The following is a 24,373-nucleotide window of genomic DNA, read 5'->3' as shown; positions in this document are numbered from 1 at the left end:
AGTATTCCATTGTGTATATTGACCATGACTTTTAGCTCCAACCAGGAAGCAACCTCGGTGACCAACAACAGATAAGCGGGTGTTAATAGTGGACAACCGAAGTGGGCAAGAGCCTCGGTGTGTGTCTGCGCCAGCCAGGGCTGAAGATGTTGTCAACACAGGTCTCATCCCAAATCGGGCGGCGGCTGCAGGTCCACCAGGGCACCTCCCAGGGCTGATGCTCCAGGTGCCCCCCCCAGTACTCCTCTATGCCAGGTATGCGGTGGTTATTTCATATTTTGTTTTAGATAGACAATGAGAGGCAGGAGAGAGCGTGAAAGAGACCCAAGCACCACAACTTCCTGTGTGCACACGGCACACAGCACACTATAGCGTAGCAATTTTACCAACTCTACTCACAAAAATAAATATTTTTAAAGAAACTTAATTTTTTCCCTTTTGTTGCCCTTGTTTATCACTGTTGTTATTGCTGTTGTCGTTGTTGGATAGGACAGAGAGAAATGGAGAGAGGAGGGGAAGACAGAGAGGAGGAGAGAAAGACAGACACCTGCAGACCTGCTTCACCGTCTGTGAAGCGACTCCCCTGCAGGTGGGGAGCCGGGGGCTCGAACTGGGATCCTGGTGCCAGTCTGTGCACTTTCTGCCATGTGTGCTTAACCTGCTGCGCCACGGCCCAGCTCCCTTTTTTTTTTTTTTTTTACACCAGAGCACTGCTCAGCTCTGGCTTATGGTGGTGCGGGGGATTGAACCTGAGACTTTGGAGCCTCAGGTGTGAGAGTCTCTTTGCATAACCATTATGCTATCTATCCTTTAAATGTTTATCTTCTCTACCCTGAAAATTTTAATTTTCTTTTTCCTTTTATTGACTTTGGATAGGGCAGAGAGAAATTGAATGGCAAGGAGGAGATTAAAAGGGGGAGAGACACCTGCGGACCTGTTTCACCACTCGTGGCGCTTCCCCTCTGCAGGTGGGCTCCAACCCAAGTCCTGTGCACTCAGCCATGTGTGTCACCGCCTGTCCCTATTATCCTTATTATTTTACAATTTCTACCAGAGTACTGCTGAGCTCTGGCTGATGGCAGTGCTGAGGACTGAACCTGTGGCAGGAGAGCCTCAGGCACTGAGGTCATTTTACATAGCCATTACGCTACCTCCCCAGCTCTAAAAAAAATTTAGTGTTTATTTTATAAGTGAAGAGGAGGAGAACCAGAGCGTGGTACATGCAATGCCAGGGGTCAAATCGGGGACGCATGCTTGAGAGTCTAACACCTTATCTGGTTTGCTACTTCCCAGGTATAAAATTATTATTTTTGGGAGTCGGGCTGTAGCGCAGCGGGTTAAGCGCACATGGCGCAAAGCACAAGGACCGGCATAAGGATCCCGGTTCGAACCCCGGCTCCACACCTGCAGGGGAGTCGCTTCACAGGCGGTGAAGCAGATCTGCAGGTGTCTATCTTTCTCTCCCCCTCTGTCTTCCCCTCCTCTCTCCATTTCTCTCTGTCCTGCCCAACAAGGACGACATCAATAATAACTACAACAATAAAACAACAAGGGCAACAAAAGGGAATAAATAAATAAAATAAATATAAAAAATTTTTTTTAATTTATTTTTTTTAACTTTTTATTTAATTATTTATTCCCTCTTTGCTGTTTGTTATTGTTGTAGTTATTATTGTTGTTATTGATGTCGTTGTTGGATAGGACAGAGAGAAATGGAGAGAGGAGGGGAAGACAGAGAGGGAGGAGAGAAAGACAGACACCTGCAGACCTGCTTCACCGCCTGGGAAGCGACTCCCCTGCAGGTGGGGAGCCGGGGGCTCGAACCGGGATCCTTCCAGCCATCCTTGTGCTTTGTGCCACCTGTGCTTAACCTGCTAGCGCTACCGCCTGACTCCCTGTAAAATTATTTTTTAACGTTAAAGAAAAAAAAAGTCTGGGGAGATAAATGCATTGCGTGAGAGCACCAACCATGGTCATGCCAGAGGCTCCAGAGACCACAGCCTCAAGCCCCAGCACCACAGTAGGGCAGGTCTGAGCAGTGCTCTGGTCCTCTCTCCCTTTTTCTTCTCTCTCCTGTTCTTTCAAGTACTGATTATTTCTTTACTTCATTAATGAGAAAGGAGAGAGGGAACCAGACATCACTCTGGTACATGTGCTGCCGGGGATCGAACTCAGAACCTCATGCTTGAGAGTCCAATGCTTTATCCACTGCACCACCTCTCAGACCACATGACTATTTCTCTATTTAAAAAGAAAGAAAGAAAAGCTCTCCCAGCACACGGCAGCACTGCTGGTGCAGAGACCTGGGCCCCCGAGCACTTTAGCTCCAGCCTGGACACAAGGTACTTAACTGTCACCCAGAAGCCACAGCAGCCAAGGGCAGTGTGGAGTTGAGGGAAGGAGGTCTACCAGAGCCCACTAAGCCTGGCTTTGTTGTCTTCCTCTAAGATTCATTAACACGAGAGAGAGAGAGAGGGGGAGGGAAGGAGAGGCAGAGCATTCCTCTGGCATATGGGATGCCAGGGACAGAACTCGGGGCCCCGTGGTTGGGAGTCCAGTGCTTTATCCACTGAGCCACCTTGTACCCCAGCTCTTTGCCGCATCAACAGGTTAAGAACCCTCCTGCCCACCCCACACCCCACTTGTGAGATTTAACGTGGGGCCCAGGCAGTGGCGCAGGCACATGGACCTGGCTTGAGCCCCTACTCCCCACCTGCGAGGAGTAACCTTCCCAAGTGAAGCAGGTCTGCAGGTGTCTCTGTCTCTCTCCTTATCTCCCCTGCCCCTCTCAACTTCTCTGTCCTATTCAATCAAAAAATAAATGGAAAAAATAAATGGCCGCTGGAAGCAGTGGATTCATAGCAAAAACCCTGGTGGCCGAAGGAAAAAAACAGAAAAAAAAAAAAAACAACATTAAACACAGTTGAGAGCTAGGTGAACATTAGTTGTTACTGCTTGGCCCAGGTAACAAGGAACACTGGACTTTGCTGGACAGCCAGCATCCTCCCTCGTACTTACAAAGCTCCACCATGAATTGGGAGGTGAGAGTAGCCCAGAATAGGGAGTCGGGCTGTAGCACAGCAGGTTAAGAGCACGTGGCACGTAAGGATCCCCGTTCGAGCCCCTGGCTCCCCACTTGCAGGAGGTCGCAAGCAGTGAAGCAGGTCTGCAGGTGTCTGTCTTTCTCTCCTCCTGTCTTCCCCACCTCTCTCCATTTCTCTGTGTCTTTCCTCCTGTCTTCCCCACCTCTCTCCATTTCTGTCCTACCCAACAACAACAGCTATGACAACAATAAAGGGCAGCAAAATGGGAAAAAGATAGCCTCCAGGAGCAGTGGATTCATAGTTGAGGTACCGAACTCCAGCAATAACCCTGGAGGCAAAAAAAAAAAAAAAGTGGCCCAGTATGGGTGGGTGGGGAGAATCCAGGTCCATGAAGGATGCTGAATGACATAGTGGGGGTTGTATTGTTAAATGGGAAACTGGGGAATGTTATGCATGTACAAACTATTGTATTTACTGTTGAATGTAAAACATTAATTCCCCAATAAAGAAATAAATTAAAAAAAAAAAAGTGGCCCAGAAAGGAGGTGAGGGGGGATCTGGATGCCGGAGTGTGGAGTGCAGGGTAAGAGGGATGTAGGGGAGTGTGGAGTGTGGGGTAAGAGGGATGTAGGGGAGTGTGGAGTGCGGGGTAAGAGGGATGTAGGGGAGTGTGGAGTGCGGGGTAAGAGGGATGTAGGGGAGTGTGGAGTGTGGGGTAAGAGGGATGTAGGGAAGCACCGGTGTGTGCCCGTGTCTGAGCCTGAGAGCTGCTTGAGGGATTCTGTCTACTCACCTGTTCCTCTGACTATGTCCTGGACCCCACCACCACCCCCCGCCACACACACACACACACACAAACACACACACACACACTGGAGCTTCTGTGAGCTTTTGAAATGTTTTGTGTTCCTGCATTGTCTTCTGTTTTCATTGCAGGACTGGCCAGCTCCTCATGGGGCGCGAGCGCTGCCACACTACGATCATCCTCTCTGGCATTATGCTATTCCACTGCAGAATACTGTGCCCCAGGATGGTTCCATAGCCCCCATGTCCACTTGGTCGATTCCAAATTATATTCCTCCATGAGGATCATTTCTGGAACCATCCGTTCCACCCCGGTTCCATGGCTGCCAGTTCTTAGCAACATCGCCCCGCCAGATATTCGTCGGGATGCGGCATCATCGAAGTTCATCTCCCACGTCTACGCTCGACCGGACCTGCCAATATACGCGGATATCTTCGCCCACCCTGTCCAACGCTTGACGTCTCGTCACCCAATCTGGTCCCCTACGCCTACACTGAACTTCTCTGTTCCAGACTCTTGGAAACAGAGCTGGCAGTCAGCTGAGGTCAAGAACAAACACGTCATCACAGACCCCTGCAAGCGTCAACCCGGCTTTGACCTAGCACGTTATGATTGGGCCCTCCTCCATCGCTATCGAACAGGCCATGGCCCGTGCGCCACTATGTTCCATCGCTGGGGAGCCAGAGACGACCCAAACTGCCCCTGCGGCTCCAGACAGACTATGACCCACATAGTCAACGACTGCCACCTCTCCAGATTCAAAGGAGGTCTCGAAACTTGACATCAGGCTCAACCTGACGCTGTTGACTGGCTACGGAAGGGCAAACGCTAGAAGAAGATTGCTCCTGGAGTTTTAACATTTGGTTTGGACAGAGACAGAAAAGTTGAGAACAGGGAGGAAGAGAGACAGACACCTGCAGCCCTGCTTCACCGCCCCTGAAGCCCCATCCCCACCCCACCCCCAGCAGGTGCGGGCTTGATCTGGGCGCTTGTGGGCTGGGATGTGTTCGCTCACCCCGGTGTGACACCGCCCAGCCCGTTCATGGTCATTTTTATTTCCACCAGTTAACTGAGACTCGGTGCCAGTGCTCCCGGTGCCATTTTTTTCCCTTTATGTTTTGTTTTGATAAGATTGAGAGAGATAAGTGTTATCTCTCCAGAGTTTTCTGCTCCTCAGGACAGGGGTCCCTCCCGCCAAGACTCCTCTGTTCTCGGCCCCGGAGTGGCCCGGGAGGTGGCGCAGTGGACAAGTGTTGGTCTCTGAAGACTGAGGTCCTGAGGGCTGGGCAGTGGTACATCTAGTTGAGCACACATGGTTCAAGCCCCGGGTCCCCACCTGCAGAGAGGAAGCTTCACAAGCAGTTAAGCCGTGCAGCAGGTATCTGTCTTGTTTCTCCCACATCTCTCTCTCTCTCCAAAGTAACAGAGCCCCAAGTTCACTCCTCAGCACAGCCGGTTATGAGGCCAGACAGAGGTTATGAGTCTGTGTCCCCTCTCACAGGTCCACGTCTTAAACCGACACCAAGCCCACGTGTGCCCCCCCCCCCCAGACTGTGCCCTCAGGCAGGTCACAGCGCTGCTCCAGGCCCGACCCCAGTGGGAATTTTTTTAAAAATATTTATTCCTTTTTGTTGCCTTTGTTTTCTGCCAGCCTTTCTTCCCTCCTTTTTCTTTTCTTGCCTCCAGGGTTATCACCGGGGCTCGGTGCCTGCACTACGAATCCACTGCTCCTGGAGGCCATTTTCTCCCTTTTGTTGCCCTTGTTGTTTATCGTTGTTGTTACTGTTGTTGGATAGGACTGAGAGAGGTCGATAGAGGAAGGGGAAGACAGAGGGGGAGAGAAAGACACTTGCAGACCTGTTTCATCGCAGGTGGAGAGGTGGGGGTTCGAACCAGGATCCTCACGCCGGACCCTGCGCTTTGCGCCCCCGCCCGCCTCCCCCAGGCGGGGATTTTCTTTTAAGCGCCACCGTCTCTGCTGGGGTCGGTCTCCTCACGCCCCAACCAGCTGCCCGGGGCCTTCTCTCTAGACGGGGATGAGGGGGACACAGGCACTGGCTGCTGCACGGGGGTGGCCCTGGGTTCAAATCCTCACGTGGTGTCGGGTTCTGCCGTGACCCCTCCCGGCACCCAGACCCGTGGAAGTGAAAGCAGCAGACTGGAGCCGGGCCTCTGCTAGTAGCACACTTTATTCGAGGCGCCCCAGCGGACGCGGCTCTGGCTCCGTCCCTCCCGCCCGCCCGCGGAGCCCCAGCAGGCCCGCCTCCGCTCCGCTCCAGGACCTGAAAACAAAAACCAAAGGAAGCAAAGTGTCAGTGTTCGGGTCCTCAGTCAACTAAACTAAGTTCGGAACGGGTCCTCCTGCTCGTTCCAGGCGCAAGGCGCCGCCTGTCGGTCCATCCTGTCGGTCCGTCCGTGGGTGTCCTGGGGCCCCTCGCCAGCCCCTCCGTCCCGCGGGCGGACGGGCGGGCGAGGGGCGGCGCTCAGAGGAGGCCGTTGGGCCCCGCGGGTGCGGGTGCAGATGCGGGCGCGGGTGCGGGGCGGGTGGCCGAGCCGGCACGCTCGCGCTGGTGGATCTTCTGGTGCTGCAGCAGGTGCTGCTTCTGGATGAAGCCCTTGTCGCAGTCGGGGCAGCGGTAGGGCCGCTCACCCGTGTGGATGCGCTGGTGCCGCACCAGGTCCGACGGGTGGCTGAAGCTCTTGCCGCAGTAGCCACACAACAGCGCGCCGCGGCTCTTCCTCCACGAGATGTGGTCGGGCAGCGCCACCAGGCTGTTGGGCGAGAAGCGCTCCTGCACCGGTGGCCCGGCCGCGCCCTCCTGCGCGTGGCAGCGCTGGTGCGTCACGAGGCTGAGGCGGCAGCCGAAGCTGCGCCCGCACAAGTCGCAGCGGTGGAGCCGGGTCCTGCGGGGCTGCGGCTGCGGGCGCGGCCGGGGCCGCGGGGCCTCCTCGGGCTCCGGGTGGGCGCGGCGGTGCGCCGCCAGCTGCTGCTTGGAGCGGAAGCCGGCCTCGCACTCCGGGCACTCGTAGGCGCCCCTCCGCGGCTTCGCGCCCCGTGCGGCGTCCCGAGCCCCAGCCGGCCCCGGCCGGGCCTGCCGACTCGACTTCCGCTTCTGGCCACCGCCCGGAGTCCGGCCGCCACGAGGGTCTCCGCCCGCCTCGGGGGGCTCCTCGGCGGCCGCGGCTCCGGGCCCCGAGTCCGAAGGGACGGCCATGCCCGCGCGGTCCCAGAGGGTCCGCTCCTCTTCGCGGAGGGCTCCCGCCAGCGCGTCCTGGGACTCCGGCTTGACCACGACCCCGTCCGCTGCAAGACAGACAGGCCGACAACGCGGTCAACTTCTGGAACCTCCTTCCATCTGTCAGTCGCAGGCGGTCGGGCAGACAGACTGCCGGCCACAGGTCTCAGAAGGGATTGAGGTGCGCACGGCACGTGGGGCGCTGCCTGCCCACGTCTGGGGACACAGGTAGCCGCCGGTGTAGGGGAAAGCACGTGGGCTGACGGGGGGGGGGGCAGCGGGTTCAGCGCAAGTGGCGCGGACCGGAGTGAGGATCCCGATGGTTGGAGCCCCCGGCTGCCCACCTGCAGGGGGGTCACTTCACAGGCGGTGAAGCAGGTCTGCAGGTGTCTGTCTTTCTCTCCCCCGTCTTCCCCTCCTCTCTCCATTTCTCTGTCCTATCCAACAACATCAATAACAACACTACAACAATAAAACAACAAGGGCAACAAAAGGGAAAAGATAAATTAAAAAAAAAAAAGCGCCCTAAACTTAGGGGCCAGCAGGCAGCTCAGGCCAAGACCACACAAGGCCCTGGGTCCGAGCTCTCCGGGCAGGGCAGGCGGCAGCAGGAGCTCCCAGTGCGCCTGGCTTCAGTCTGTGTGGGGGAAGCCTCGGCCGCAGACCCCCCGTCCGGCTGTCCGGCGCCTGCTGCTCACGCACCTCATGCTCGACTCCTGACAGCACAGCGATCATGCAAAAGCACTTTCCGGGCCAGGCTCTGAGGTCCCTGGTTCGATCCCCAGAACTAGCATAAGCCAGGGCTCGGGTAAACAAAACTGACGTGAGGCCCCGAGGTAAGTGGCCAAGACAGGAGGCTGGAGCCAGGAGTGCAACCAAGGAGCCTCATCACCAGGGTCTGCTCCCTCCACACTGCAGAGGGCCAGACGGGGCGGGTACTTGGCAGCCACTCACCTGGGTGTCCTTCCAAGTCACCCGACATCTCTGGACCCAGCTCCGCTTCTTCTTCCGGTTGGCCCAGGACCTCTGGTTGGACACAGACAGTGTGAGCAGAGCTGAGGGAAAGGCTTCCCACAAATAAGGACTCAGGACACCGTGCTGTCACCTCCCCCTCACGGTCAGTAAAGCGGGTCCCTGGACCCTCTGCCCAGCTGGCGGCCAGCTCTCATTAGTCACTGTGACCCGGGCAGCAGGCTCTGGGCCGCTACCACGTCCCCCTGGGGCCAAGCTGCTTCCTTGCAGGTATCTAAGCTCCTCCGGGAGGAAGCCCTGCACTGCCCCTCCGTGTGACGAGACAGGTTTTTCCTCCCGGCCCAAGGGCGGCCAGCTGCCCGACCTGTTTGCTCTTTCCCGGCCTGCCCCCACCCGGCCTTCACCACACGTCTCTCCATGAACTACTTCTCTTCTGTCGGCATGCCTCACAGATGCAAGACTCCGGCACTGAGCTACATCTCAGCTCTCTTCACATCATGTTTTAAAAGATCTTTGTAGAGGCCCAGGAGGTGGTACAGTGGTTAGGGCTTTGGATTTAAAAGCATGAGATCCCGAGTTCAATCCCTGGCATCCCATGTGTCAGAATACTACTGTGGTCCTCTTCTTGTGTGTGTATGTGTATATATGTATATTAATGTATGTGTGTATATATTAATGTATATGTATGTGTGTATATATACTAATGTATATGTATGTATGTGTGTATATATTAATGTGTATGTATGTGTATATATATTAATGTATATGTATGTGTGTATATATTAATGTATATGTATGTATGTGTATATATATTAATGTATATGTATGTGTGTGTATATATTAATGTATATGTATGTATGTATGTATATATGTGTGTGTGTGTGTATATTTTTTTAAGTCAGAGCCCTGCTCAGCTCTGGCTTATGGTACCACAGGGGACTGAACCTGGGACTTCGGAGCCTCAGGCATGAGAGTCTCTTTGAAGAGCCATTATGCTATCTACCCCTGTTTAATAAATAAACCTTTAAGAAATAAAAAGATCATTATCTCATTATTATCACTGGTCACATCCATCAGGAACGTCTTTTGTGGGCCTCTCCAGGACATTGCCCTCACGGTAGAGCAGCAGGGACTGCCCACTCTCTGAAGGGAGGCTGGGTCATGCTAGTCTGCCACTCGAGAAAGACGGGTCCTGAAATGAGTGCAGCCTAGAATGATCCCAGCTGTGACCACAGACTGCAAGCTCAGTCTATCGAGAACTCGGAGGTTACACAGGCTCCTGTGCTAAATATGTACAGACATGACGTCATCCTTGAGTCAGGTTTGATGTGGTAAACAGCTAATTGTATTGATGTATTTTCAAGTTTAGGAGCAACTCTGCTCTGATTCAGCTGTCTAGCTCTATCCTCAACTCTTGACACGGTCTTCCCAGACAGTATTTCGAGTCCACTTTCATGTTAGCTATCAAACTCAAGCAGAGAGTACTAAAGTCACAGCCCCCTAGGGATCTATCTGAAATAGACTTCCTTGCTTCTTCCCACCCCAAGGACTCTATATATCATCTGCTATATTACTACCCTACCCTTTGGTTCCTGTTTATTAAACATTTTGTCCTGCTTTATGTCTTACTGCCTTTCAGCCACCAAATTTCAGATGCTACCGTAATGCCAACTTGACTTCCCAGGGTAGACAACCTGACCAGGACCTCTGTCCTAGAAGCCCACCTCCCCAGAGCCCTGCCCCACCAGGGAAAGACAGAAACAGGCTGGGGGTGTGGATCCACCTGCCAACGCCCATGTCCAGCAGAGAAGCAATTACAGAAGCCAGACCTTCCACCTACTGCTCCCCATAAAGAATTCTGGTCCATAACCCCAGAGGGGGAAGTGTTAGGGGAAGATGACGAGAGGGTTCTGAAGCCCAGTTCCACTAGGACCCAAAGTGCTTGTCACCAGGAATCTTTGCTTTTATACTGGCAATGAAATGGAGTTGAATCTGGACAACACCAAAGGAAGCCAGGCACTACTTCTCTTATCTGAGAAAGGAAAGGCACTCAGAAGTACTAATAGGTGTAGATGTGACTTAGAGGAAAGTGAAGGCAAGACCAGAGAAAAAATGGGCCAAAAAAGAGAAAAGATAGAGGAAAACTACTGAAGTCGTCTTTCTTTTTTTAAAATAAATATTTTTTATTCCCTTTTGTTGCAGTTATTATTGTTGTTATCGATGTCATTGTTGGATAGGACAGAGAGAAATGGAGAGAGGAGGGGAAGACAGAGAGGGGGAAAGAAACATAGACACCTGCAGACCTGCTTCACCGCCTGGGAAGCGACTCCCCTGCAGGTGGGGAGCCAGGCGGCTCCAACCCCGATCCTTATGCCGGTTCTTGTGCTTTGCGCCACCTACGGCGAACCCGCTGCGCTACCGCCCAACTCCCACTACTGCAATTTTCAATGGGGGGAGGGGGACACAGAACTCTGGTGGTGGGTACAGAGTGGAATTTTACTCCAAGTTACCTTATAATTTTGTAAATCAATATTCATTTTTTTAAATAAAATATTTTTGTACCCTGAAGACATTATATAAACTGTGTATCTGCTAATTGCTCCTGTGAACTTCATAACAAATGCAATGAACAGGTGTGAGATTCCAGTCAAATGCCACGGAGCTGTCAGCAGCGTGCCACAGTGAGGCTCTGCCTCGCACCTGAACCCTCTGCCACTCACACAGAACTCTCAAGTGGGTTTGGTTTTGTCATTGGGGGTCTAATGGCTTAGAGCAAACAATAAATACAGTTGCCGACACGTGCAGAATTCCTGTTTTTGGCAGAACACTCCGAGAGCCCACCTGGGTCCTCCTCCGCCGGCTGTTTCTGTTAATAAGCGGGTAGCCGCCGCCTCCCAGGTTCTGAGGGGTCTGCGGGCTGTCAAGCGTGGCAGACAGTAGCAGTAGCAGTCGCAATGAGGAACACACTGCCTGTGAACTACACTACACCTAGCAGCTCTCAGGAGAAGAAATGCAAACGCACGCCATCCAGACCCTTCAGAAGCACTCTCTCAGGAGTCGGGCGGTGGCGCAGCGGGGTAACCGCACATGGCGCAGAGCGCAAGGACCAGCCTAAGGATCCCGGTTCGAGCCCCTGGCTCCCCACTTGCCAGGAAGCTTCACAGGTGGTGAAGCAGGTCTGCAGGTGTCTGTCTTTCTCTCCCCCTCCTCTCTCCATTTCTCTCTGTCCTATTCAACAATGAGTGACATCAAGAACAACAATAACCACAAGGCAACAACAAGGGCAAAAAAAGGGAAAAAAATAGCCTCCAGGAGCAGTGGATTCATGGTGCAGGCACTGAGCCCCAGCAGTAACCCTGGAGGCAAAAAAATAAAAATTAAATTAAAAAAGCACTCTCTCTCTGCGGACAGGGCATGGGCCGCAGGCGGACTGTGGGTACACACAGACTCAAGGGCGGAGAGTCTGGGAGGAGAGCTACGTACTCAGGGAGACCAGCGTCTCGTAGTTGCTGGCCATCACGTTTCGATACAGCTCCTTCTGCCAGTCCTCCAGGTTCTCCCACTGCTCCTCAGAGAAATACACGTCCTCACTCTCCAGGGGCCGCGGGGGCTGAAATTCAAGAAAAGAAAGAAAAAGGCAGGGGGTCAGGGCCTCTCGTCACAGTCAGGAGACAAAGCCAACAGGTTAGAATCAAGTGGCCAAGCGCTGTCCTGCTAACTCTTAATCCTCAAGGTGGCTACCTTGGGGGTCTCGCCATTGTCCCCCGGGGGCAGCCGCAGGACCCAGAAGTTCCTGTTGCGGAGCAGGTTCTCCATGTTCTCCAGGCGCCGCTGCAGCAGCCCGTACTCCTGCAGCAGGGTGCCCAGCACGGCCCACTTGCCCTCCAGCTGCTGCCCCAGGTCCACGGCCGTCTTCTCGCAGTCGGCCAGCTTCTTCTCGGCCGAGCCCGCGCGGCCCTCCAGGCTGAGCAGCCGGGCGGCCTGGGCCTCCAGCCTCCGCTCTACGGCCTGCACGGCGGCCACGACGGTCCAGAGTGACATCTCCGGGGTCTGGAAATAAGGGCTTTTCTCTACTGTGTGTGGGGGCGGTGAGGGAGGAGTCAGAGGGGTGGAGCGGCGCTTCCTCCTGTGCTAAAAGAATCAGACACGGGGTCTGTCAGTTCCACACAGCAAGTAAAGAAAGCCACACCCACGTCAGTCGGGAGAATGCAGAGCTAGCTAGGTTTTGCTTTAAGAAAAAAAAAAAAAAGGCAGTGGTGCACTTGGTTAAGCACCCAGGTTCAAGCCCCTGGTCCTCACCTTCAAGGGTAAAGCTTCATGAGTGGCAAAGCAGGACTGAAGGTGTCACTTTCCCTATCTCCCCCTCCCATCTCAATGTCTCTCTGTCTCTGTCCAATAACATAGCAACAATATTTTTAAAAAGCCATTTTGCATTCTGATACTGCAAATTATACATACATGGAGTAAGTGTCAAAAAGCAGAAAGTTTGTATCACCAGACTTGAAGGTGTGAGGTGCCAGGTTCAATCCCCGGCACCACCTTATGCCAGAGCTTAGTAGTGCTCTGATATCTCTGATAATAAAAAATCTACAAAACAAAGAATGAACCCAGACAGCCCAGGAGGCGGCCCAGTGGGTGGAGCGATGAACTCTCAAGCAGGAATTCAATCCCCAGCATCACTTGTGCCATGGAGATGCTCTGGTTCTCCTCAGAAATAAACAAACATAAAAGTTCTATCAGCGACCATCGATCATAAATAAGCTCTTGTAATTCTGGTGGTGGCCTGCTAGGTGGCATGGTGGCTGGAGTGCAGGACTTACAAACACAAGGCTCCAAGTTCAACCCCCAGCACTGCATGTGCCAGGGTCATGATGATCTGGTTCTGTCCGTCTCGCGTTCCTAAAAAGTATTTTTTCCAGGGGTCAAGCGGTAGCGCAGCGGGTTAGACGCATGTGGCGCAAAGTGCAAGGACCGGCGTAAGGATCCCGGTTCGAGCCCCCGGCTCCCCACCTGCAGGGGAGTTGCTTCACAGGCGGTGAAGCAGGTCTGCAAGTGTCTATCTTTCTCTCCTCCTCTGTCTGCCCCTCCTCTCTCCATTTCTCTCTGTCCTAACAACAACAACGACATCAGTAACAGCGATAAAAATAACTACAAAGATAAAAAAAAAAACAGGGCAACAAAAGGGAAAAAAATGGCCTCTGGGAGCAAGTGGATTTGTGGTGCCGGCACTGAGCCCCAGCAATAACCCTGGGGGCAAAAGAAAAAAAAAGTATTTTTCCGAGTTAAAGTGCATATAGTACAAAGCACAAGGACCCATGCAAGGATCCCGGTTCAGGCCCCCGGCTTCTCACCTATAGGGAGCACTTCGTAAGTGGTGAAGCAGGTCTGTGGGTGTCTCTGTCTGTCTCTCTCTCTCCTCACTCTCAATTTCTCTCCATCCTGTCCAATGGGGATAAAATGGCCTCCAGGAACAGTGGATCTGTAGTGCAGGCACTGAGCCCCAGCAATAACCTTGGAGGCAAAAAAAAAAAAAAAAAACCTTTTTAATTACTATTTAAGATTTTGTTTAAGCAGAGAGCACTGCTCAGCACTGCCTTATGGTGGTGCCAGGAACTGAACCTGAACTGTGGAAGTCTCAGGCAAGAAATTCCTCTGCATAACCATTACACAATCTGTTATAAAATAAGCCTTTTAAAAAAAGTCTGGTGTATTTCTCATAAGCCTTTTCCACTTTTAACTTCTTTTTCAACAAAAAATGAAGTCAGACTAGACAACCTCCATTTCGCACTCAGCGTCCTATCGGGGGCTTTCTGTCAGCGTGAGCGTAGCCCCACACGGTGCCCTCCACCGCCAATGATAACCCGCAGTTCCCTCAAATCCCAAGAGACAGTTTGCTTGTTTCTGTGGCTCTGCTGTCGTCTTGACAAGCTCAGGGGTTTCCGATCTCTAGGCTCTACATAAGAGCGACACCATCTGGTAGCTGTCTTTCACTCCCTTGCTTAACTCACTCAGCAGGATCACCTCTAGTTCCATCCATTTTGTCCCATTTTATCTTTTTAAATCACCAACTGGTATCCCACTGACTGCCCCATAACAGCCAGTCATCTGTCAGCGGCAGCCTCCACTCCTCGGCTACTGTGAATAAAGCAGCTGTGGGCAGAGGTGCGTTTGGCTCTCAAATGAGTGTCTTCTGGATAAATGCCCAGGAGGTGTTTCGGGTTTGTCTGTGAGCACAGCAGTCTGCATTCCCCACCGCAATGCCACAGGGACTCCTTCCCCCGACAGCACCCCCAACTTGGGTTCTCGATTTGTTGGCGTAGATGGTTCTGGCAGACGTGAGGCGGTACCTCCTTGTGGTTCTCATCCGCATTCTCTAGTGAGAAGCAGCGTTTTTTCATGTCTGTGGACCACTACGCATCTTCCATAGAAAACCCCGTTCAGGTCTTTGACTTACTTTTTTATAGGCTGGTTTTTGTTGTCGTTCCTGTGGTGTGAGCTCCTGGTAGGGTTTGATACCGACCTCTTGTCAGACGTGAAGATGCGTTCTTCCAGTTGCGGGCTGGACGGCGGCAGGCGCGGTGGTGACACACAGCTCATCAACTGCTGGGCAGCCTGCTTGACCTGGAGAAGCTTCCTGGATGTGGAGAATGCTGTCCCCGCTCGATGTAGTCTCTTCATTTCAGTCTCACTTTCCCTCCTCCAAATAGATCTCTGATGTTCAGACCCCAGTCTCACCAGTGTTCTCTTCTACATGTTCTAGTTTCAGGTCTAAAATCCGTGTCTTTGATCCATCGGAGGATAATGTGAAGGAGCGGTTTCATTTCATTTTTTCGCCACGTGGCTGTTATTGCCCGGCGAGGCCTTTTCGTCCCCGAGTGGTGGTTCTGGCCCTCTTGCCATGTGTTAGGTCCCCATAGATGTGGGGGCTCTCTCGCCTGTCCCACTGACTGTCGGTATTTTTTAAAAATATTTATTTATTCCCTTTTGTTGCCCTTGTTGTTTTATTGTTGTTGTTGTTACTGATGTCTATGTTGTTGGATAGGACAGAGAGAAGTGGAGAGAGGAGGGGAAGACAGAGGTCGAGAGAAAGATAGACACCTGCAGACCTGCTTCACTGCCTGTGAAGCGACTCCCCTGCAGGTGGGGAGCCGGGGGCTTGAACCAGGATCCTTACACCGGTCCTTGAGCTTTGCGCCACCTGCGCTTAACCTGCTGCACTACCGCCCGACCCCCTGTCAGCATTTTTTTTAAACAATACATCCACTCTATGTTTTTATCTATTCAACCTATTGCCACTGGGGTTACTGCTGGGGCATGGTGCCTGCATGACAGACACCTTTCTGGGGGGCCTTCTTTCTTTTTGACAAAGACAGAGGCTGAGAGAGAAGGGGGTGATAGGGAGGGAGACACAGCTGCAGCACTGCTCATGAAACCTCGACCAGGGCTTGAACCCAGGTCTGTGTGCATGGTAACACATGTACTCTACTGGGTGTGCCCCGTCTAGCCCAGTAAACCAATTTCTTTTATTGGTCAGATTCTTTTAAATTTTATTAATGATTTAATACTGATTTACAAAATTACAAGATCAGTAAGGCAATTTCCAGCAGCTCTTTGGGGCTACTGTACGTCGTGCTATGATAGATGATGTAAATGACACCTTCTCGACTTCTGGGGGACTTCTACCTGCTCGTGTCCCTAACCCCCATCCAATGGCCCTATGACATGGAGAAACCCCCCCCCCCCCGACTGAGCTTGTCCTCAGCCCTGAAGCCCGCAGAGCGGACATACTTCCTAAACTCAGTAAGCGCTCAGCCGCCTGTCCAGGGGCTCTCGGTGTGGTGGTCTGTCCGCAGCAGCAGGAGGGTCACCGCAGAGCAAGCCGCTCAGCACCACGGAGTGAGGAGTCTTCCCGAAGCTGCCCTCGCCCCGCTCTGTCAGTGCACACCTAGCCTCGCACCCCAGCTCCCCATCCTGCTTTTTGTTTTTAATTTTCCATTGCTGGGGCTTCACCACTCTGGGATGACTTTTTCAGAAGGAAGGGACAGACAGACAGACAAAGGGGGACAGCAGCAAAGCACTGGAGCTTCCTTCCATGCGGTGGGGGCTGGGCTAGAACCTGGGTCTCGGGAGCCGGGCTGTAGCGCAGCGGGTTAAGCGCAGGTGGCGCTAAGCGCAAGGACCGGCATAAGGATCTCGGTTCAAGCCCCAGGCTCCCCACCTGCAGGGAGTCGCTTCACAGGTGGTGAAGCAGGTCTGCAGGTGTCTATCTTTCTCTCCCCCTCTCTGTCTTCCCCTCCTCTCTCCATTTCTCTCTGTCCTATCCAACAACGACGACTACAACAACAATAAAAAGACAACAAGGGCAACAAAAGGGAAGATAAATAAATAAAAATTACAAAAAAAAAATAGATAATAACACTAATTTGAAGGGATATATGTAACTCCATGTTCATAGCCAAAATATGGAATCAACCAAAAAAAAAAAAGAAAAGCGACGTACTATCCAGGCAGCGTTACTGAATGATCACCTCTGACTCTCTCTCTCTCTCTCGCCCCCCCCCCGTCCACTGCTGGGGCTCCACACTAACTTTTTAGCTCGACACCCAGAAACAAGGTCACAGCAACAGAGAGAAAGACATCCCCTGCACTGAAGCTTCCCCCAAACGCCGTGAGGACCAAGTTCAGAGCCGGGTCGCATGTAGAGCCCAGCAGGTGCGTCTCCCCCCCACCCTGCCCACAAGGTGAGTATCTCGCCAGCCTTAAACGTCCTTCCTCTCTCACTGGGTTCACATTTTATTCAAGGCTGCTTCTCTAAATATCTCTGAAAGAACTGCAGGGCAGAGGTTCAGACTAGGAGAAACAGGACCAAGTGAAATAACAGGCCGAGACCGCACAGCTGAGCCTGGCCGTGAGCTCACTTACTCCCACAGCTCACTCCCAACACGGGTCAGAAGCTTATCTTACCCATCCCCCTGCCCCGAAAAGTTCCACGGAACAGATTAAGATAAATGAAACTGGGGCCAGGCGATGACACACCTGGTCAAGCGCACATAGTATGAAGCGGAAGGATCCTGGTTTGAGCCCCCGGCTCCCCACCTGCAGTCGCTTCACAGGTGGTGAAGCAGGTCTGCAGGTGTCTGTCTTCCTCTCCTCTCTCAATTTCTCTGTCCTATCAAAAAAACAAAAAGTTGACAAAAATGGCCGCAAGAGCAGTGGATTCACAGTGCTGGCACCGAACCCCAGCGGTAACCCTGGAGGCAAAAAACAAAAAGGGTAAATGAAGCTAAGTATTAGATCACCGTCTGAATTCCCTTGTCCACTTGCTGTGCTCCCTCAGCACCCAGCTCCCTGGCGTCTGCTCCTCCTTCGCAGGCCTCTGGAAGGCGGGCAGAGTGAGCGCGGGGTGGGCGGAGCAGCCCTGCCGAGCCCGGGCATCTAGGCCCCTCGCTGACACACACCTGGCCTCTTCCTGGGTTGCCCGGTAACAAGTGGCAGCGTGTCGAGCCTGGTGTGCACGGCACATCCCACGCCACTCATTTCTCTAAAACAGGTCCCTAACCATGGGGCTACCCGGTGCGGGGCTAACTGGCTGGAGGAGCATCCCTCCCGCAGTGTCCCACGGCCCCCGGGGCTGCACGTGCTTGCCGCTGACTCCTGCCGGTTGGTGTGGTTTTCAAGGAGAAACTTTTTTCTTTAAAGATTCTATTTACTCATTAATGAGAAGGATAGGAGGAGAGAGAAAGAACCAGACATCACTCTGGCACACGTGCTGCCGGGGATCAAACTCTGGACGTCATGCTTGAGAGTCCAAAGCCTTACCACTGAGCCACCTCCCGGACCGCGAAACATTTTTTTTAAGATTGTATGTATGTATTTATTTATTTATTCATGAAGATAGGAGAGACAGAACCAGACCTCACTCTGGTACACGTGCTGCCGGGGACTGAACTCAGGACCTCATGCTTGAGGCCTCCACACTACGCAGCGCTCCACCTCCCGGACCACATGATCTGTTGCTCTGACTCTGATGGTCTGACGTGAGAGCCGTCTCAGGAGGCGAGTCCTGCGCTCTGTCGGCTGAGCTGTGCCCCGCCTCGGCCTGACCGTGTGGCTCCTGGGCCTCCTGGGCCTCCCATGTCTCCACAGCCTCTCACAGCAGCTCTCACAGCACTCCCTGCCCGTTATGCTCTCACACGCAGACTCGTTGTTGGCACACGGAGCAACACGGTGGCCTCCGCCCAGAGCGGCCCCTCAAGAAACGGGTGGCAGGCCCTGCGGCCCCAGGAGCTCATGGGGGGAGGGGGGGCCAAGTGTGCACTCAACATGGTGACCTCAGCGGGGCCCCGCCTGCCCTCGGGTGACAGAGTCCACAGAGCCTGCTCCCGGACACTTCTCGTTCGCACCCCTGGGTCAGAAAAGCTCTGAGCCTCAACGTGGCGACACCTGTCGGTGGCCACGAGACGGACCAAGGGCCTGTGTATGGGCTGTGCCAGGGCGGCTGCCACCACACCGCCCAACTGCCTCCATCCTATATGGGGGGAAGGGAGGAGAGGAGGGGGAGGGGGAGAAGGGGAGAAGGGGAGGGGGAGAGAGGGAGGGGGAGAGAGGGGGAGGAGAAAGCGAGGGGGAGGGGGAGAAAGGGAGGGGGAGAGGGAAGAAGGGAAGGAACCTTAACTCTGTGAGCTATCTAAGTGTGTGTGTGTGTGTGTGTGTGTGTGTGTGTGTGTAATGATTCTCAACTATGGGGGCCGGGTGGTAGCACACCTGGTTTGTTGTACACGTTACAAAGTGCAAGGGATAATCTGGTTTCTCTTCAGATCACATAAATCTTTCACCTTTTACAAAGTCCAAGGACCTGGGTTTAAGCCCCCCCCATCACCCACCTGCAGGGGGGTCGCTTCACAGGTGGTGAAGCAGGTCTGTAGGTGTCTATCTTTCTCTCCCCCTCCTCTCTTCATTTCTCTGTCCTATCTAACAACAACAACAACAATAATAACAACAACAATAAACAAGGGCAAGAAAAAGAAAAAAATGGCCTCCAGGAGCAGTGGATTCATAGTGCAGGCACGAAGCCCCAGCAACAACCCTGGAGACAATAATGATAATAATAGCAATAATAATTCCCAACTACGCACGATAAGAATAGCCGCAGGGAAGGCAGGTGGTGGTGCACCCAGTAGAGCGCACATGTTACAATGCACAGGGCCTGGGTTCAGGCCCCCAGTCCCCACCTATAGAAGGAAACTTCACGACTGTTGAAGCAGTGCTGCAGGTGTCCGTCTTTCTCCCTCTGTGCCCCCCCCATGTCAGTTTCTATGCAGTAAGTAAAAAAAAAAAGTGATTAGAAAACATACAAAAAGTCAACTCTGGTTTCCTGGGAGGGGAGGTTGGGAAGGAGGCCCGATTCAACTGTTCTTCCACTCCCCAAGCTAACCCGAGGAAGACAGAGTGGCTTACGGCTGTGAATACTTAAAAGACGTAGTTGACTATCAATGGGAGACAGAAGGGGGCATCCCTCTGGCACACGCGCGCTCGGAATCAAACGTGGGACCCCATGCTTTTGCTTCTGCTGATTTCTTTTCCACAAGCCACTTTTCCTCCTTGTGATGAGCAAAGGGCTTCCGGAGGGAGGGCACAGGGCAGCCACCGCACCCTCCTGCGGGGTAGCCGGAACTGGACCCGGACTCCTGGGGGTCCGCCTACGGTACCCCACCCCACCCCAGATGACCTGCACCACTTCGGGCAGGCGGCGAGGGCCCTGCCCCGGTCGGCGGCGCACGGGGAGGCGAAGCCCGGGTCGCCCTAGGCTTCCCCGCTGGCCCGGGCCCTGCCCGCTTCTCGGCTCACCCGATGTCCTCCCTCTTGCTACGAGGACCCCCCCCCCCCCCCCACACACACACACACAGTAAGGCCGCCGCGGCCCGGCGTGGGTGGAAATGAATGAACCGAGCCCGTCCCCCAGGCAGGCCCCCAAATCTAGGACAGAAGCGACACCCGGGAGGCCTCGCCACCACCAACCCGAGCGAGGTGCCCCCCAGAGGTCGGGCGGCCAACACGAGGCCTGGGGCAGAGCCAGCGGTTCCGTCTCCCAGCAGGGAGGCAGTGCTGTGGAAGGGGGACCGGAGAGTGTCACTCCGCGACCCCCAGGCCTCACCTGCCCCGACCCCCAGGCCTCACCTGCCCCGACCCCCCAAGCCTCACCTGTCCCCGACCCCCAGGCCTCACCTGTCCCTGACTCCCCAAGCCTCACCTGCCCCGACCCCCAGGCCTCACCTGTCCCTGACCCCCCAAGCCTCACCTGCCCCGACCCCCAGGCCTCACCTGCCCCGACCCCCAGGCCTCACCTATCCCTGACCCCCAGGCCTCACCTGTCCCTGACTCCCCAAGCCTCACCTGCCCCGACCCCCAGGCCTCACCTGTCCCGACCCCCAGGCCTCACCTGCCCCGACCCCCAGGCCTCACCTGTCCCTGACCCCCAGGCCTCACCTGTCCCTGACCCCCAGGCCTCACCTGTCCCTGACCCCCAAGCCTCACCTGTCCCTGACCCCCAGGCCTCACCTGTCCCTGACCCCCAAGCCTCACCTGTCCCTGACCCCCAGGCCTCACCTGCCCCGACCCCCAAGCCTCACCTGCCCCGACCCCCAGGCCTCACCTGTCCCTGACTCCCCAAGCCTCACCTGCCCCGACCCCCAGGCCTCACCTGTCCCTGACTCCCCAAGCCTCACCTGCCCCGACCCCCAGGCCTCACCTGTCCCTGACCCCCCAAGCCTCACCTGCCCCGACCCCCAGGCCTCACCTGTCCCTGACCCCCCAAGCCTCACCTGCCCCGACCCCCAGGCCTCACCTGCCCCGACCCCCAGGCCTCACCTGTCCCTGACTCCCCAAGCCTCACCTGCCCCGACCCCCAGGCCTCACCTGTCCCTGACTCCCCAAGCCTCACCTGCCCCGACCCCCAGGCCTCACCTGTCCCTGACCCCCCAAGCCTCACCTGCCCCGACCCCCAGGCCTCACCTGTCCCTGACCCCCCAAGCCTCACCTGCCCCGACCCCCAGGCCTCACCTGCCCCGACCCCCAGGCCTCACCTGTCCCTGACTCCCCAAGCCTCACCTGCCCCGACCCCCAGGCCTCACCTGCCCCGACCCCCAGGCCTCACCTGCCCCGACCCCCAGGCCTCACCTGTCCCTGACCCCCAGGCCTCACCTGTCCCTGACCCCCAGGCCTCACCTGTCCCTGACCCCCAAGCCTCACCTGTCCCTGACCCCCAGGCCTCACCTGCCCCGACCCCCAAGCCTCACCTGCCCCGACCCCCAGGCCTCACCTGTCCCTGACTCCCCAAGCCTCACCTGCCCCGACCCCCAGGCCTCACCTGTCCCTGACTCCCCAAGCCTCACCTGCCCCGACCCCCAGGCCTCACCTGTCCCTGACCCCCCAAGCCTCACCTGCCCCGACCCCCAGGCCTCACCTGTCCCTGACCCCCCAAGCCTCACCTGCCCCGACCCCCAGGCCTCACCTGCCCCGACCCCCAGGCCTCACCTGTCCCTGACCCCCAAGCCTCACCTGTCCCTGACCCCCAGGCCTCACCTGTCCCTGACCCCCAAGCCTCACCTGTCCCTGACCCCCAGGCCTCACCTGCCCCGACCCCCAAGCCTCACCTGCCCCGACCCCCAGGCCTCACCTGTCCCTGACTCCCCAAGCCTCACCTGCCCCGACCCCCAGGCCTCACCTGTCCCTGACCCCCCAAGCCTCACCTGCCCCGACCCCCAGGCCTCACCTGTCCCTGACCCCCCAAGCCTCACCTGCCCCGACCCCCAGGCCTCACCTGCCCCGACCCCCAGGCCTCACCTGTCCCTGACTCCCCAAGCCTCACCTGCCCCGACCCCCAGGCCTCACCTGTCCCTGACTCCCCAAGCCTCACCTGCCCCGACCCCCAGGCCTCACCTGTCCCTGACCCCCCAAGCCTCACCTGCCCCGACCCCCAGGCCTCACCTGTCCCTGACCCCCCAAGCCTCACCTGCCCCGACCCCCAGGCCTCACCTGCCCCGACCCCCAGGCCTCACCTGTCCCTGACTCCCCAAGCCTCACCTGCCCCGACCCCCAGGCCTCACCTGCCCCGACCCCCAGGCCTCACCTGCCCCGACCCCCAGGCCTCACCTGTCCCTGACCCCCAGGCCTCACCTGTCCCTGACCCCCAGGCCTCACCTGTCCCTGACCCCCAAGCCTCACCTGTCCCTGACCCCCAGGCCTCACCTGCCCCGACCCCCAAGCCTCACCTGCCCCGACCCCCAGGCCTCACCTGTCCCTGACTCCCCAAGCCTCACCTGCCCCGACCCCCAGGCCTCACCTGTCCCTGACTCCCCAAGCCTCACCTGCCCCGACCCCCAGGCCTCACCTGTCCCTGACCCCCCAAGCCTCACCTGCCCCGACCCCCAGGCCTCACCTGTCCCTGACCCCCCAAGCCTCACCTGCCCCGACCCCCAGGCCTCACCTGCCCCGACCCCCAGGCCTCACCTGTCCCTGACCCCCAAGCCTCACCTGTCCCTGACCCCCAGGCCTCACCTGTCCCTGACCCCCAAGCCTCACCTGTCCCTGACCCCCAGGCCTCACCTGCCCCGACCCCCAAGCCTCACCTGCCCCGACCCCCAGGCCTCACCTGTCCCTGACTCCCCAAGCCTCACCTGCCCCGACCCCCAGGCCTCACCTGTCCCTGACCCCCCAAGCCTCACCTGCCCCGACCCCCAGGCCTCACCTGTCCCTGACCCCCCAAGCCTCACCTGCCCCGACCCCCAGGCCTCACCTGCCCCGACCCCCAGGCCTCACCTGCCCCGACCCCCAGGCCTCACCTGTCCCCGACCCCCCAAGCCTCACCTGTCCCCGACCCCCAGGCCTCACCTGTCCCTGACCCCCACCACCGCGCACCTGGCCCCAACTCTGCCGCCAGGTCTTCTCACCTGCCGCCCACCTGCCTGCTCCACCTGCCCCCGGCCCGCCGCCAGGCCTCGCCGGCCGTCTCCTTCCCTGCTGCGCCCCCAGCCCCCGTCGCCCCGTCCTCGACCCCCCAGGCCGCCCAGTCCCCGAGCCCGAGTCGCACTTGTCCCCACATATCCCCCCACCCCAAGTCACCCGACCCCGCCAGTCGCCCCCGGACCCCCCAGGTCGTCCCTGCCCCCGAGCCCGGGAAGCCCCGTGACCGGAGCCCCCAGCAGGCCCGTCCGGCGCGCAGGGACCGGGACGAGCTCGGCCGCGAAGCCCAAGCCCGCGGAGACGCTTCTGCAAACAGCGACGCCGCGGAGACGCCCGGCGAGGCGCGGGGCGGGGGGGGGGTCGGGTCCGTCAGCGGCCGCCCCGGGAGACCCTCCCGCCCCGGCCCCGGCCCCGGCCCCGCCGCCCGCCCGCCCGCCCGCGCCCCAGGCCGCTCACCCGAGCCGGCGCCGACTCCGCCATGGCCGCCAGTCGCCCCTCAGCGCTCGGGCGTCGCCAGAGAGCCGTCGGGCCGCGTCTCCTCAGCAGGCCGCGGGCCGCGCCGTGTTGATACAAGGTGCATTGTGGGAGCGCCGGCCGCCCGGCCGAGAGAGGCGCCGCCGCGCGCCAGACCCGCGCGAGATCCCGCGCGCGCCCCCGCGCGGCCGGAGGCTGAACTGCAGCCGCGACGCCCACGGCCGCCCGAGCTTCAGCCCCCGCCTCTCTGGCCTCTGAAAATGCGCATCCTGGGGGACGCTGATCCCTAACACCTAAAACGAGCCTTCTCATTTTATATCGATATTCTTTTTTTTTAATATTTATTTGATTTATTTATTCCCTTTTGTTTCCCTTGTTGTTTTATTGTTGTCGTCGTTGGATAGGACAGAGAGAAATGGAGAGAGGAGGGGAAGACAGACAGAGAGGGGGAGAGAAAGACAGACACCTGCAGACCTGCTTCACCGCCTGGGAAGCGACTCCCCTGCAGGTGGGGAGCCGGGGTTCGAACCGGGATCCTTATGCCGGTCCTTGTGCTTTGCGCCACCTGCGCTTAACCCGCGGCGCTACAGCCCGACTCCCTATATCGATATATTCTTATTGCTAGGTCTGGAGTGCACCACTCTAGGCCCTAGTTCTCTCTCCTCTGTCACAAGTATTTTCTTTTTTTTTTGTTATCATTTTTATTTATAAAAAGGAAACACTGATAAAAACTATAGGATAAGAGGGGTACAATTCCCACCACCGGAACTCCGTATCCCATCCCCTCCCCTGCTAGCTTCCCTGTTCCTTTTTTAAAAAAAAACTTTGTATTTATTTATTTTCCCTTTTCTTGCCCTTGTTGTTTTTCATTGATGTTGTAG

The 24,373-nt window shown here is 56.4% G+C and overlaps 1 protein-coding gene across 2 annotated transcripts; it reads right to left on the bottom strand.

Annotated features, from left to right (window-relative positions):
* Nucleotides 1–6,222: 6,222 nt before the first annotated feature.
* ZNF212 (zinc finger protein 212) lies at nucleotides 6,223–23,626 on the bottom strand. 2 transcript variants are annotated; one of them, XM_060196768.1, is made up of 6 exons: nucleotides 23,475–23,552; nucleotides 12,878–12,956; nucleotides 11,799–12,188; nucleotides 11,541–11,667; nucleotides 8,040–8,111; nucleotides 6,224–7,153 (listed from the first exon to the last, which is right to left on the bottom strand). In XM_060196768.1, the coding sequence occupies exons 3-6, from the start codon at nucleotides 12,096–12,098 to the stop codon at nucleotides 6,333–6,335; spliced, it is 1,320 nt and encodes a 439-aa protein (XP_060052751.1). In that variant the 5' UTR covers nucleotides 12,099–12,188; nucleotides 12,878–12,956; nucleotides 23,475–23,552; the 3' UTR covers nucleotides 6,224–6,332. The 2 variants fall into 2 exon arrangements, with proteins under 2 accessions (XP_060052750.1, XP_060052751.1); XM_060196767.1 differs by lacking the exon at nucleotides 12,878–12,956 and having other exon boundaries at nucleotides 6,223–7,153; nucleotides 23,475–23,626.
* Nucleotides 23,627–24,373: the final 747 nt, after the last annotated feature.

The sequence above is a fragment of the Erinaceus europaeus genome, chromosome 8 (genome assembly GCF_950295315.1).
Source record: "Erinaceus europaeus chromosome 8, mEriEur2.1, whole genome shotgun sequence".
NCBI lineage: Eukaryota > Metazoa > Chordata > Mammalia > Eulipotyphla > Erinaceidae > Erinaceus > Erinaceus europaeus.
The sequence above is the reverse complement of the archived record's forward strand: the minus strand, read 5'-3'. Positions and strand labels throughout refer to the sequence as shown.

Excerpts from the sequence above, each read along its gene's own strand:
- ZNF212 (XM_060196767.1), bottom strand. The coding sequence starts at position 23,498 with ATGGCGGAGTCGGCGCCGGCTCGG. Across the intron at positions 8,112-11,540 it reads CGAGACGCTGGTCTCCCTGA|AGGTCCTGGGCCAACCGGAA; the intron begins GTACGTAGCTCT and ends GTGTCCAACCAG. Across the intron at positions 7,154-8,039 it reads TGACTTGGAAGGACACCCAG|CGGACGGGGTCGTGGTCAAG; the intron begins GTGAGTGGCTGC and ends TCTGTCTTGCAG.